Below are 12757 nucleotides of genomic sequence, written 5' to 3'. Positions count from 1 at the left end.
CTCTGAGTTTTCATCCTCTGGCTTCTGGAGGCTTCTCCGCCCACAGATGCCACTACCCCCACAAATGCTACTACATCATAGGCACACTTTGTTACACGGCCCTGATCCTCTCCAACTCCTGTAGAGGAGAACCTGGTACCTCTCCTAGAGCCAAAGCCTGCACTCACCTCTCCTCAATTATTGGGAAACCTTTGTGCTTCATCCTGGATTCCCTTAGAATCACCTGGAGCACTTAATTAAAACAACACCATTGTTTCAACAAACATTGATTGACAGAATATTGGGGGGGGGGAAGGGGGCGATATGATCATTTTTTGAAATTCCACAAGTGATCCTGTTGGGAAGTATTTGGGAAGGTGACCATGCAAAAAGCACCATCATAGCTATGGTTATTGTCCAGATTTAAATCCATGCCTTCTCCACTGATCAGAGTTTCTGGAGATTTACACATCCCCCCTCTTTCTTCTTTGCAGTGGTAGACACCCTTCCACAGGGAGCTTTCCCTTGTACATGCAAATGCCTCTTTCAAAAGGGTTTCAGACCTTTTCCTTTGTCTGCTCCTTTAAAGTAATCCTTGTGCCAAAGACACACATTTTAGAATGGTAAAATGCTCCCCTTCAGTAGCAAAGTTTTTCCTAAGTCACCACTAAACAGTTTTCCCAACTGAATGCATTTTTTAACTCCTTCCAGGAATATTTGACATTTCTAATTCCTCATTATTTTCACTGAAATTTGGTGTTATCATCTTTTCCTTATTGTAGCCATTCTAGAAAATATTGAGTGGTTTCTCACAGTAAAACATGGAGTGATCTAAGACAGTTGTGCTGCTGCCTGAAACTGAAACCACTTAAAAGCATAAAATTGAACAATTGAAAATGGAGGCATTAAAACATCAACAAGGCTGGCTATTGAACTTAGTAACTTTTTTTCTCCTGGGGCAACCTCCCATTATTCCTTCTTAACCCCCCCCCCCTTTTTTTTTAACCAAAGAGTACCACACTGGAAATATGATGACAAAGGCTGGCAACACAAACACATTTCCTGTTGAAACAGGATGGATCCTGTTTTTCCCTATAAAAACCCCCAGCCCCTTCCTCTGGGTGGGCTTGCAGTTTTGAAGGTCTTAACCTGCTTCAGCCTCTTCTGCCTGGGAAAACAATAAAGCTCTTATTCCTCTTTTGACCAAACTCTGTCTTTACATTATATTTTAGCTCTGAAGAACAGAGGTCAGTTTTTAACCACAGAATGAATGTGTACGAGAAGAAAACATTTTCCTTCATCTGTTCTCTATTCTTTGGCCAGTCTAACAATTAAACTGACATCAGGCAGTTTCAAAAGACAAAGAAAAAAAATAATTTCTTAATTATGGCAACCTCAAAGATATGAGGCTCAAAGACAGGCAATTGATGCTCATATGCCATTTGGAATGAAGGAGAAGGGGGTAGGGATCTACATCTCAAGAAGGAGGAACAACATCTACATTCAATGAGCAAGGAAAGAGCAAATGTTTATAAAACATATTTGCACTGCCGCGCAGATAACCCTTTATAAATGGTTTATCACTGGAGACACCTGAATGGCTCAGTCAGTTAAGTGTCCCTCCTTGGCTTAGGTCATGAGCTAGCAGTTGGTTAGTTTGAGTCCCACATCGGGCTCTCTGCTTTCAGCACAGAGCCTGCTTCAGATCCTCTGTCTCCCTATCTGCTCCAACCCTGCTTGTTCTCTCTCTCTGTCTTTCTCTCTCTAGAATAAATCAATAAACTATAAAAAAAATAAAATAAAAATTAAATGTTCATCTCTGCTATTAACTCTTTCCTAGTAGAGGTCCCTCATCTAATTTATTCTTGGTATATGTATCAGCCTCAGAAAAGAAGGACGTTTTTCCATTGCCAGCAACTTAGAGGTTAGCTAGAGGATATTTTGTTAAGTTAAATAAACCACATACAGAAAAATATATACTGTATGAAATCACATACACGCAAATCTTAAAAATGGCAAAATTATTAAAGATTAGCAAGTTTGTTGCCAGGGGCTGAGGATGGGAGAAATGTTTAGATGTTGGTCAAGTGGCAAAAAGCACTACTAATGAGGGATGTGTGAGCAGTGAATGTTTACACCTCAGTGTGTATAGTTAGTACTAGTGTATTGCACCCTTGAGATTTGCTAAGAGAGGCTATCGGAAGTGTTCTCAACACACACACGTACACACACACATGTATTAACAATGGGAGATGAAGGATATGTTTATTGGATAGATTGTGGTAATGACTTTGTAAGCAGGACCCAAGGGTACAGGAGCACCTGGTTCCAGTGGCCCCAGACAGACCCAGTTCTGCCACTCACGGCTGACCAAATCCAAGGGCAAGACAGAGGACTTTTGCTGCCTCAATTTTGACCTCAGACTTCCTCACTGGGTTCCTTCCAGCTTGTCTTCTGGCTCAGAAGGAAGACCCTGAAGACAAAGTATCCCTCAGGGGAACTGGAACTACCCCTCAAACTCAAGGACTGCCCTGAGCCAGAAAGACCCCACCCTGGATTGACTCCAGGACAATGACAGACTTCACTGTCTACCTGCAGGTCCTGACTCCTTTTGCCCCTCCACCCACCTCTCCCCTTTTCCCTTCCATACACCTGGAAGTGTATCCAGCACATTGGAGACAGGCCTTGAGATATTATTCAGCCATCTTTGCAGTGTCAGCCTCCCTGAAATAACTTCCTCTCGTGTTTCTCCACCTCTCATCTCTCTGCCTTTGGATTTTGTCTGTGGTAAGTGGCCAAACCTGGTCTGCGTGGGTCCCCCAGAGAAGGCAAGAACAGCAGTGGGATGATTGGTGATAAAACAAGAAGGAGATTTTTTTCACGGAGGCCAACACTGAGGAGAGAGGTGACCAACAACTCAAACACTGTCCCCAACCTGCTGAAAATCCTTCCAGGTTTATATAAAGAAAATGTAGGACGAAGGGTGGTGGTACATGCAGGTGGTGAAGGCCAGGCCAATCATTGCATTGCTGTCAGGCAGGTAGGGTCCTGCTGGCTCATGGCAGTCCCTATTGATGGAGGGGGTAGTTTCCTTCCCCATCCTGGGATGCTTTGCCTGCTGGGGCTTCTACCTGAGCTAAATGCTGATCTGGAAAAAAGAATGGAATCAGTTAGAAAGTACAGACGAAGGTCTAAAGAGAGACAGTTGAAGGCACTGCTGGGTCCTCTTTCCATTTCATAAAATCTATGCATATTTACTTTTTAACACTTGACTGACCTCTAGATGTTCAGAAATGGGAAAGAGGGTGATGAATGGGTTGGCTCCTGAAACTCCCGTGGAGCAAGAATGTCTTATCCCCTTTTGGGGGTGTCAGAATTACTGTCCCTTTCCAGTTGTTCAGGCTGAACTAAGAAAATGACATGAGACTGGGTGGCTCAGTTGGTTGAGGGTCTCTTGATTTTGTTTATGAGATCAGGGTTTGTGAGATCAAGCCCCACATCAGGCTCTGCTCTGACAGCACAGAGCCTGTTTGGGATTCTCTTTGTCCCTCTCTCTCTGCCCCTCCCTGGTTCTCACTTGCTCTCTCTCTCTCTCTCTCAGTCTCCCATTCTCTCTCTCTCAAAATCAATAAACTAACGTTTTTAAGAAAATTGAGACTGGCAAAGACTATCCTTGTAACCTGTTTCTTTTCAAAAGAGTCAGTTGACATCAAAACTTAATATAGACCAAGTGAACCTCAGCACATCTATCCATTTCAGTGTCGTCAGCCTGGAAATGTCTATTCATTATTGACTACCTACCAGCTTTCTTTTTACATGTATCAGCTGACACATCCACCTGCATTTTCTTCTGTCCTAGGCAGTTCACTGTTACACTTATGACTGAAAACACTTAAATATGCTAATGGTTTTCCTTGAGCATTTCATCCATCAAGACATCAACATTTCTCCTAGGACACAAGGCACAATGTTCAACACTTGGTCTTGAATGCCTGCATTCCCTAAAACCTAGCTTTCCCTACACCTTCACCTGTGGTCAGTCACATTAAAATTCAGAAACAATTGCCCTTACCCGTATTTCTTGAAGGAACTTTGAACTATCTTTGTGCGACAGTCTTCAAACCCCATGCCCAGATGAATGTTGGACAACTATAATCTCTCATATTGAAAGATACACATTCAAAGATAATTTAAAGTATTTCTTCAATATTACAGGACAAACTGTTATATTACTGATAAGATTCTGGCCTTATTGCTGGGCCCGTTAACATATTCGAACAGCTATTTATATGATAATTATAAAAGGGTTCATTTTATGCCTGTAATTTATTATTTATTACTAGAATACTTATATTTTGGTTAGTTTATTAACAATTTATTTTGTTTGTGTGTATGTGAGAAAGAGAGAGAGCACAAAAAGGGGAGGAGGCAGGGAAGTGAAGACAGAATCCCATGCCTTTAGCACAGAGCCTGATGTGGGGCTGGAACTCAAACCATGAAAACAGGACCTTAGCCAAGATCAAGACTCTGAGGCTGAACTGACTTGTGCCACCCAAGCGTCCCTAGAATAGATTACTTTAATCACAATTTTACTTACAAGGTCACTGATGCATAATTGAACATAACAGTCTTGGAGGAATGAATATATAAATGGTTGACAGGAAGAACAACAGACTACATATTTCTTATGAGATGGGGAGGTTTTTTAATTTCTCCAGGCTACAGAGAAGAGTGTGAACACGTAGTGATTGTCACTCAGGATAAATGTCCTGACAGTGGGAAAAAATGCCTTCATTAAGCCCCAGTTGTTTACTTGCTTCCAGGTGGACTACTGAAAAACAGAAAAATTGTAATGATGGAAGACAGGGTATAAAAAGTTGCAAAGATGCTCCCTAGGACAAGGAAGTTTGGGGTAGCTGTTATCTCAGGACACTATCTACTTGTGATTACTTCCTATCAATAGGTTGGCACCTCAGCTTGTGCATGCACAAAGCATGAAAACCATAAATGAGTCCTAAACACAAAATATATGAGGTATAAGGATCATCATTCAGTATAGATGATGTGCAAGCCTGCAAAAAAAAAAAAAAAAAGTCTTAAGAAATGTAGGAAGAGTTAAATCATACAAATATCTTACTTTGGCCACCATGGATTGAAACTAAGTTGTTGCTTTTAATGTTTATTTATTTGAGGGAGATTGTGAGCAAGTGTGAATGGGGGAGTAGCAGAGAAAGGAAGAGAGGCTCCATACTCACTTTGGAGCCCCATGTGGGGCTTGAGCCATGCCCATGAGATCAAGACCTGAGAAAAATCAAGAGTTAGACCCTCCACCAACTGAGGCACCCAAGCACCTCTAATTCCATTTTTAGTTATTTTAAAACCTCATACTGTTCTCCTGAATGGCTGATGCACCACTTTGTTTTCCCACCTGCTGCAGCAGGGTTCCCCTTCTCTTCATCCTCACCAACACCCATGGTTTCTTGTGTTGTTAATTTTACCCATTTTGGCAGGTGGGAAGTGGTATCTCATCCGTGTTTTGATTTGTGTTGCCATGATGATGAGGGATGTTGATCATCTTTACATGTGTCTGTTAGCATTCTGGCTATCTTCTCTCAAAAACTGTCTATTCATGTCTTTTGCCCATTTCTTACCTGGGTTGCTTGACTTGTGGGTGTTGACTTTGAGAAGATTGTATAGATTTAGACTTTTCATTCACGTCTCAATTAATGTGTTATCCCCCTCTTTTCAAATAATTGGGTAAGGTTTGTCCTGTTTTAGTAAAGCATATGCACTTTCAACTCTGAGAGAGAAGTTTGGAATCAAACTTCAGAAATGACCAAACAGTCCCAGAGAGTCTCAGAATTGGTACTTAGTTTCAGGTTTTTGATTTCCAGGATGTCTTGAAATCTAGTCCTTGTTCTCACAGCAGGTGACTTAAATATCTAAGCTGGTTTTGAGCAAACTGCAATTTTTCTTTGGGCACCTGATGTCTCTTTAAAGCCACAAGTTTTCACAGGTGTATGCTGGTGTCATGCAAAGAACCTTGAGAAGGGGAGCAGAGAATGAAATTATGTCATACTATAACAAAGGAGAGCCTGCAGAAAACTTACTGTCATGTAGTATAACATTTAAGTTTGTCACATATAGAATGGACCCTCTGTGGAAACCTGAGGCGTTACTCAACAGGTGTATTGCCATTCCTCCCAACTGAAGGTAAAAAGTACTGGCTATCCTTATCAACTGGACTATTTTGAAAAGGACTGCATGGGTGTTTCAGAGAACAATCAGTTTTCAGTGGGAATCGACATCACTAGTGGATGAATGTTGGGAACAAAAGATAAAGACAGATGGCAATGTTATTTTTTGCTCAGGGGTCCTAATCAAACTTCCATCCTCAGCCTTTGGGTTTTCTCTCAGGTACAATAGGGGTCATATAGGGACTAGTATCCCCTTCCCTTGCCAGGACTCTCCTTCCCAGGAACCTCCTATCCCCCAGGACCTCCACCCCATGCTCTCCAGGCCCTGCCCCCCATGGCTGCCATGGGCTGAAGTCGTGGCCTTCGATGCAGCTGTGGCCCAATATGGCTTGAGCGTGACCATTGATCTATGGCCTAAGCCTTGTATTCCTCTATTATGTGCTTGCTGCCCTGTTGGGTTTCCTTATTTATGGGGCAATGATTAATTCAGGGCAGAGATTTTGACGGATCTATTTGAAGCTTGATGAGTGATGCACTGTGGATTGTGCCAATATCAGTTGAACATTTTCCTCACAAGAAGGTTGGTAGCTCATCGAATAGGACTGATCATTTGATCAGTACCACTAACCTCAGCTGAAGTGCCATCAGAGACAGAGCATAGAAAACACGTTGAAATGTCATTTATCTCCCCTTGTTTCCAAATGTGGTTACTGCTGTCAAATTCTAGATTTTCCTTCCCCCTTTTTGGGAAAAAGAAATTCTGGCATGACATTTGCCAAAGAAATCTCAGTCCAGTAAATGAATTGGGGCAAGTGACCTAAGGAGAAATGGGTGTGTAATGCTCAAAAGGCCTAGATACAAAGGAATAAGTTCATAGACTGGGACCCGTTGCTGAGACCCATGTTTTTTTAACTGATTTAAGTTCTCTGAGGCAGGGGCTGCTGGTAGCACTTGGTTTGAGCACTAAGAGTGTAGCTCAGGTATCAATAAGGACAGAGAGGTTTATTCCCAGGGCACAGAGTAGTTTCTCCAAGCCAATTGACAGGGAGGACTAGGAAGACACCTGTGGTTCCTTGGAGCCCTCTGTTTGGGAATTAGGAAGACATGGGAAATGTTGGCTAAAGAGCTGAAGGTGTGTTTGGCTCTTAAATTTGTAACTCTCTTTTTTCCAACGTCCAGAAACTCTGATCACTGGAGAAGAAATGGGTTTAAACCTGGATAATAACCGAAGCCTTCCTTACTGCTCTAAATTGTTCCCAAAGGGATCCCGTGTGGAATTTCAAAACCGACCCTTACTGTTTCCCCCCTCCTCAGATTCTGTCAATTGTTGTGGTTGGAAACAACAGTGTCGAATTAATTAAGTGCTCCAGGTGATTCTCCCTGAGGCCAGAGTCAGTTGGCAAGGCTTCCCATTAATTTATGAGATTTGAGTGCAGGCTTTTGCTCAAGGAGAGGTAATGGAGTCTCCTCTACATGAGTGTGGGAGGATTAGGTCTGCGCAGGACACTGTTCCTATGCTGTAGCAGAATTTGTGGGTGTCTGTGGGAGTGGAAGCCACTGAAACTATACAAGGAAACTCAGAGGTTGGGCTCCAAGTACGTAGTCTCCGTTTCTGAAAAGTTCTGACACAAAAAGCTAGCAAGTTTGGTCCTCCTGCACTTCAAAGTTCTGCCTGCAAGTGAGCACTTTTCTGGTGAAGATGTTCTGTTGGTGCCTTTAAGGGCATTTTTTCCTGATGCATGTGTGATTTCTCCACAAATACCTTCTGAAAAAGAAATCTAGAGGACGAGGGGAAAGAAGAAGAAATGGCCAGCTCTCAGGTAAGCCTGGTGTTTCAGGTCTCAGGCTGTCATCTTTTCCCCCTAAAATTCCATGCATTTAGAAACCGCAAATGTTGATTTCTCTGTGTTTGGTGTTTCTGCCTTATGTTTTCACTAAAGCTTTACAACCTTCTCAGGAACAATACTCAAGGTTACATCTTTAGAACTCTTCTCCCCTATAACCAGGAGACTTCTGTACATTCTCCAACCAGGCTTTCACTAGGACATCAACACTTGCCAGTTTAAATTGAAGTCCTGAAAGTATTGCAAACATTCCCTTTAGGACAGATCCAAAGGGGAAGTTGTTGAGTCCAAGATTCCTGTTGCTGATGGGGTCTGATGGTGGGATTTCAGTCAAGGAGAACCGTTCCCCCTTAGTTCCCTGTTTAGTACCTGTCTGTAGAGCAGGATTAAGAAAATGAAAAATACAAGGCCCCCAGTATCTTAGGAGTCCTCTTAAGCATATGGGAATCCTTCTGGAGACCTTTCTTTTGCCTTTCCCTCCCCTGGCTGCAGTGTCACTCTTCACAACCCCACTGTGGATCTTGGTGCCCACATGTCCTCTCTTTGTGTTATAATAAAACGACCTTTTTGGACCAAATACTAAATGCAAAAAAACAGAGAATGGATATGAGGCCTGAATTACTTGGAAAGTTAAAAAAGGAGGGGGAGGGGGAGGAGTATGGTTTGTAAAATATGAAAAAGATACTCTGTTTAAAATATACTAGACATACAGGACAGGGAAACAGCCGTCTAAATGTGGTGCTTCTCCCATTCAGATGGGGGCTTCCAAATATGGGTCACTGATCCTGTGGAAGCCGAGGGCATGTGTGGTGAAAAGAATTCACCTCTAGCAGAATAAGACATTAGATTTATGAATACACCTCAAGGGAGTGGTGGGAAGGACAGCAGAGGAGAGGCTCTTGCCTTGAGGCAGTGACTTGGGGCTGATTCTGCTGGGGGAAGATGAGTATGTATGGTGACTTTTGGAATTTGCCCTCATGTGGTAATTCTGCCTGGTTGTAAGTACCCATTTGTTAGTTAGGGCCTATAGACATTTTGAGGCAGGTCTCCTGCTGGGCCTGCCTCTCTTCAGCCAGGTGGGCCCTGTGGACTCCTCTACTACCTGGTGCTCAAGCCTGTTTGTCTCAAAGCAGCCTCTACTGAAAGTGTATGTGATTGAAGTTTGTATAAATCCACTGTATTCTCTCATAATTAGACTGACAATCAGATTCACTGTTTGGGGGCCAACAGAACACACCAGGGATCATGTATCCTTTGGTGTGTCTTAGGCACTGATAGCAATTTGTTTCCTTATACTTCATGTTCACTTCTTTAACTGGCCTGGTTCTCTCTGCCAGATCTCTCCCTTATAACGTTCATCCTCCCCCCCCCCAACCCCGATCTTTGCTAAGGATCTTAGATTTACTGAGCGATGTGCAGAAGCCATCACATTTCAGCTGGAAACTTCTTTCTTCTGAGTTTCTCTTTGCTTGTAGTTTCTGGTGGGGAGAACTAAGGCAAAAGAAGTGTAGCTTCAATTAAATTTCCTTACACCTTGGAGCCCATTGATAAAGGAATATCATACTCTGCCTGTCTCAGGTATTTAATAAAAATTAAATATTAAGGTATGAAAGCAGCTATGATTTACTTGAGGAAGGGCATATCCTGTCATCGGGTTGCAAAGTGTAAGGAAATTTAATTAAAGCTACACGACTCTTGACTTTGTGTCCCTCATCATTGCCCCCCTTGAACAACATAGACCCTTACATCTTTAAGGTTGTTAAAGTGGAAGGTCTCTGCTTCTGTAACTTCTTCCTGATGAATCGGTTCCTACCTATGAGTGAAGATTAGTCAGTTGGGAATTTAGTAGGAGTTAGGAAGGTTAAGGCAGCTGTCTTTAGACTTGATAAAATGTGGGAGTTTCCTTGAGGAGAATGAATCATCTGTCCCCTTGAAGTTATGTCACTGAAAGAGTCTCATCACCAGGTGGAGAGAAAAAGAAAACAGCAAAATATGATAAAGTACAAAAAGAAAAAAAATGCCAAAGTAAATTTTTATTTTCCTCCACAGTCTTGTCACAGAAATACCCTTTTATTTACTGCCTTATATTTTCAGAAAATGAAAACAAGAATAAAAAAATTGACATATTTGTGTGTCTTGATCCTCAAATATAATAGAGTCATAGTGCAGCAGCTGGGGTTGTCACACACAGGAAGCTTGATTTCAGCCAATAAGGAGATCAGAGGGAATAACCTCCAAAGGAGAGACTCACAGAGTAAGGGGGTTGGGGCGATGATTTGCTTTTATTTATTTATTTATTTATTTATTTATTTATTTTTTAATTTTTTTTTAATTTTTTTTTTGAGACAGAGAGAGACAGAGCATGAGCAGGGGAGGGGCAGGGAGAGAGGGACACACAGAATCCGAAGCGGGCTCCAGGCTCTGAGCTGTCAACACAGAGCCTGACGCGGGGCTCGAACCCACGGCCCAAGAGATCATGACCTGAGCCAAATTCGGACGCTCAACCGACTGAGCCACCCAGGCGCCCCTGATTTCCTTTTATTTAAGATTCGGGTGGACAATTAGGAAGTAGAGCCTTGTCATTTTACCTGAACTGGGCATAAGGTGGCACACGTACCTTAAGAGGACACTTCCATACATACGTTGTGTGTTACGCAAGGTTTGTTTTCCCCCTTGGGTGGAGATTTTGCTATTACAAGGAGGTCAAGGGAACTGTCCTCCCTGAGTTCACTCCATCATCCATCTGCATAGGGGTTAAGCTCAACGTGGCCTGCCCAAGCTCTTCCTTGGGGCGGTCATTCCATTTTGTTGAATGTTTTCTGTTTCCATGACAGGAGACTGTGTCCACAGGGTGTTTTGCCAGAAGTAGAAGAAAGAGGTTAAGTAAAATGAGGGAGTACGGTCATTGGGTACAAGCAGGTAAGCGGTGAACATCAGTTCTTATAGTCTAGCTGATGACATTCATTTCCCTTTCATCTTAGGTACCATTGTAAACACTGCCAATGGCCACTGGATGACTGTTGTATTTATTTCAGGGGCTCCTGACCTTCAGGGATGTGGCCATAGAATTCTCTCAGGAGGAATGGGGATGCTTGAACCACAGTCAGCGGGAGCTGCACAGGGATGTGATGTTAGAGACCTATGGACACCTCCTCTTCTTGGGTGAGGATATCTCCTTCTAGATTTCCCAAACCCAGCAAGGGTTTTGTTCAGTCCTTTGAAGACTGTCTCTTGGAAGCTTCTTCTTTGTATGACTGGGATTCAGATCCCTGCAGCAAGGGAAGGAAATGGGGATTTGTAGATGTAGAGAAATATCTTCATGATGTTTCCTTTTCAGCTTCAGCCTCCCTTTTTTAACATGCCATCATCATTTCTGTAGATTGATGGCAATTCTAAACATTGAGTGGCAAAAGACGGTATGGCCCACATCTTAAACTCCAACTTTTACTGCTTATTGTATTGGTAGTATTTGGAAGGCTGGTCATGATGTGAATATTTGAAACTCCTCCTGCATGTTGTAAAGGGGCTCTTTCTTGCACAAGAGTGTTTGAGAAATCATTTTTTAGAATTCTTCAATGTCCTCTCTTGTCGGCTGAGTACAATACTGAGTTGAAAGGTAGAATCTCCAGCAGTATTGCTATTCCTTTCTTCTGATAAACAGGTCTCATTGTGTCAAAACCAGACCTGGTCATCGTTTTGGAGCAAGAGGAGGAGCTGTGGGGTGTGAAGAGAAAGGAGACAGTAGCCTCACACTCAGGTAGGTGGGAGTGAAGCACATGACACACGTGAGGTCCAAATGTGAAGGAGGAAGATAGATCTTAAAATGTTGTTCAGGTAGCTCTCCTTGAATGGAGTTTCATTTGTGAAGCCTAGTTTGATGTCTTTCCCTCTCACAGAGGGACATCTGTTCTCTAACACATCATGCTCCTTGATTCTCCAAGGATTCTCCTTCAGCTCCAGTGAAGGTCTACCACATCCCCGGTGAGGACCTCCATAATCCTAGAGCTTCTCCATTGCTGTGAGAGCCCTAGAGGATCTCTCTGTATTTCTGAGGAACTCTATGCTAAGCCATTTCTGAATTCTGTTTTGCTTCTTGTGACAAGTGTGTCAAGGTAGTAGTGGGCATATTGGGTTTTGATGCAGAAATGTGGGGAACATTGGAGACAGAGATCACATGTTTTCTGGCTTATGCTTTCCAAAGTTCCAGAGGATTTTATCTTAATTGTACACAATTGAGGCTCAGTAATTTCATGAGATCACAGAACACCTCCCTCAAATGAGAAAATCGAATCCTTTATTTCACACCAAAATTTCACTTGTCTTTGTATTAACCAACATTTGAAATTTGCACTCTGTGTGTTCTATTGCTCAATGATGAAATAATTTAACACATCTCTGTGTCTCCTAGCATGTTTCCATGTTAATGCCATAAAGCAGCTATAACATTTAGAAGTTAGATCTCACAGCCTATAATAAAGTCTCAATGGTTACCTTATTTCCTAGTAATTGCATCATTTTATACTTTTAGTAGGTATACTAAATACTTTATACTTTAGTAGGAAGTTCCTGTGACTTTTTCATAAGTGTTTGTACTTTGAAATAATTTGTATATGAGACACATCTCGAAATTTTTTGAATCAAAAGTTCTATATGATATGGGTATGTGCCATATAAGACATGAGTTAGTGGATGCCTGAATGGCTCAGTCAATTGGGCATTGGAATTTGGCTCAGTTCA

The 12757-nt window shown here is 42.3% G+C and overlaps 1 protein-coding gene across 1 annotated transcript; it reads left to right on the top strand.

Moving 5' to 3' along the window:
- Nucleotides 1-2824: 2824 nt before the first annotated feature.
- LOC122234238 (zinc finger protein 679-like) lies at nt 2825-11791 on the top strand. Its single transcript, XM_042970000.1, has 3 exons — nt 2825-3019; nt 11056-11182; nt 11682-11791. Exons 1-3 carry the CDS (start codon nt 2825-2827, stop codon nt 11789-11791), a joined length of 432 nt encoding a protein of 143 aa, XP_042825934.1.
- Nucleotides 11792-12757: the final 966 nt, after the last annotated feature.

This window comes from Panthera tigris, chromosome E2 (genome assembly GCF_018350195.1).
Source record: "Panthera tigris isolate Pti1 chromosome E2, P.tigris_Pti1_mat1.1, whole genome shotgun sequence".
Taxonomy (NCBI): domain Eukaryota; kingdom Metazoa; phylum Chordata; class Mammalia; order Carnivora; family Felidae; genus Panthera; species Panthera tigris.
This window is presented reverse-complemented; position numbering and strand designations above follow the sequence as displayed.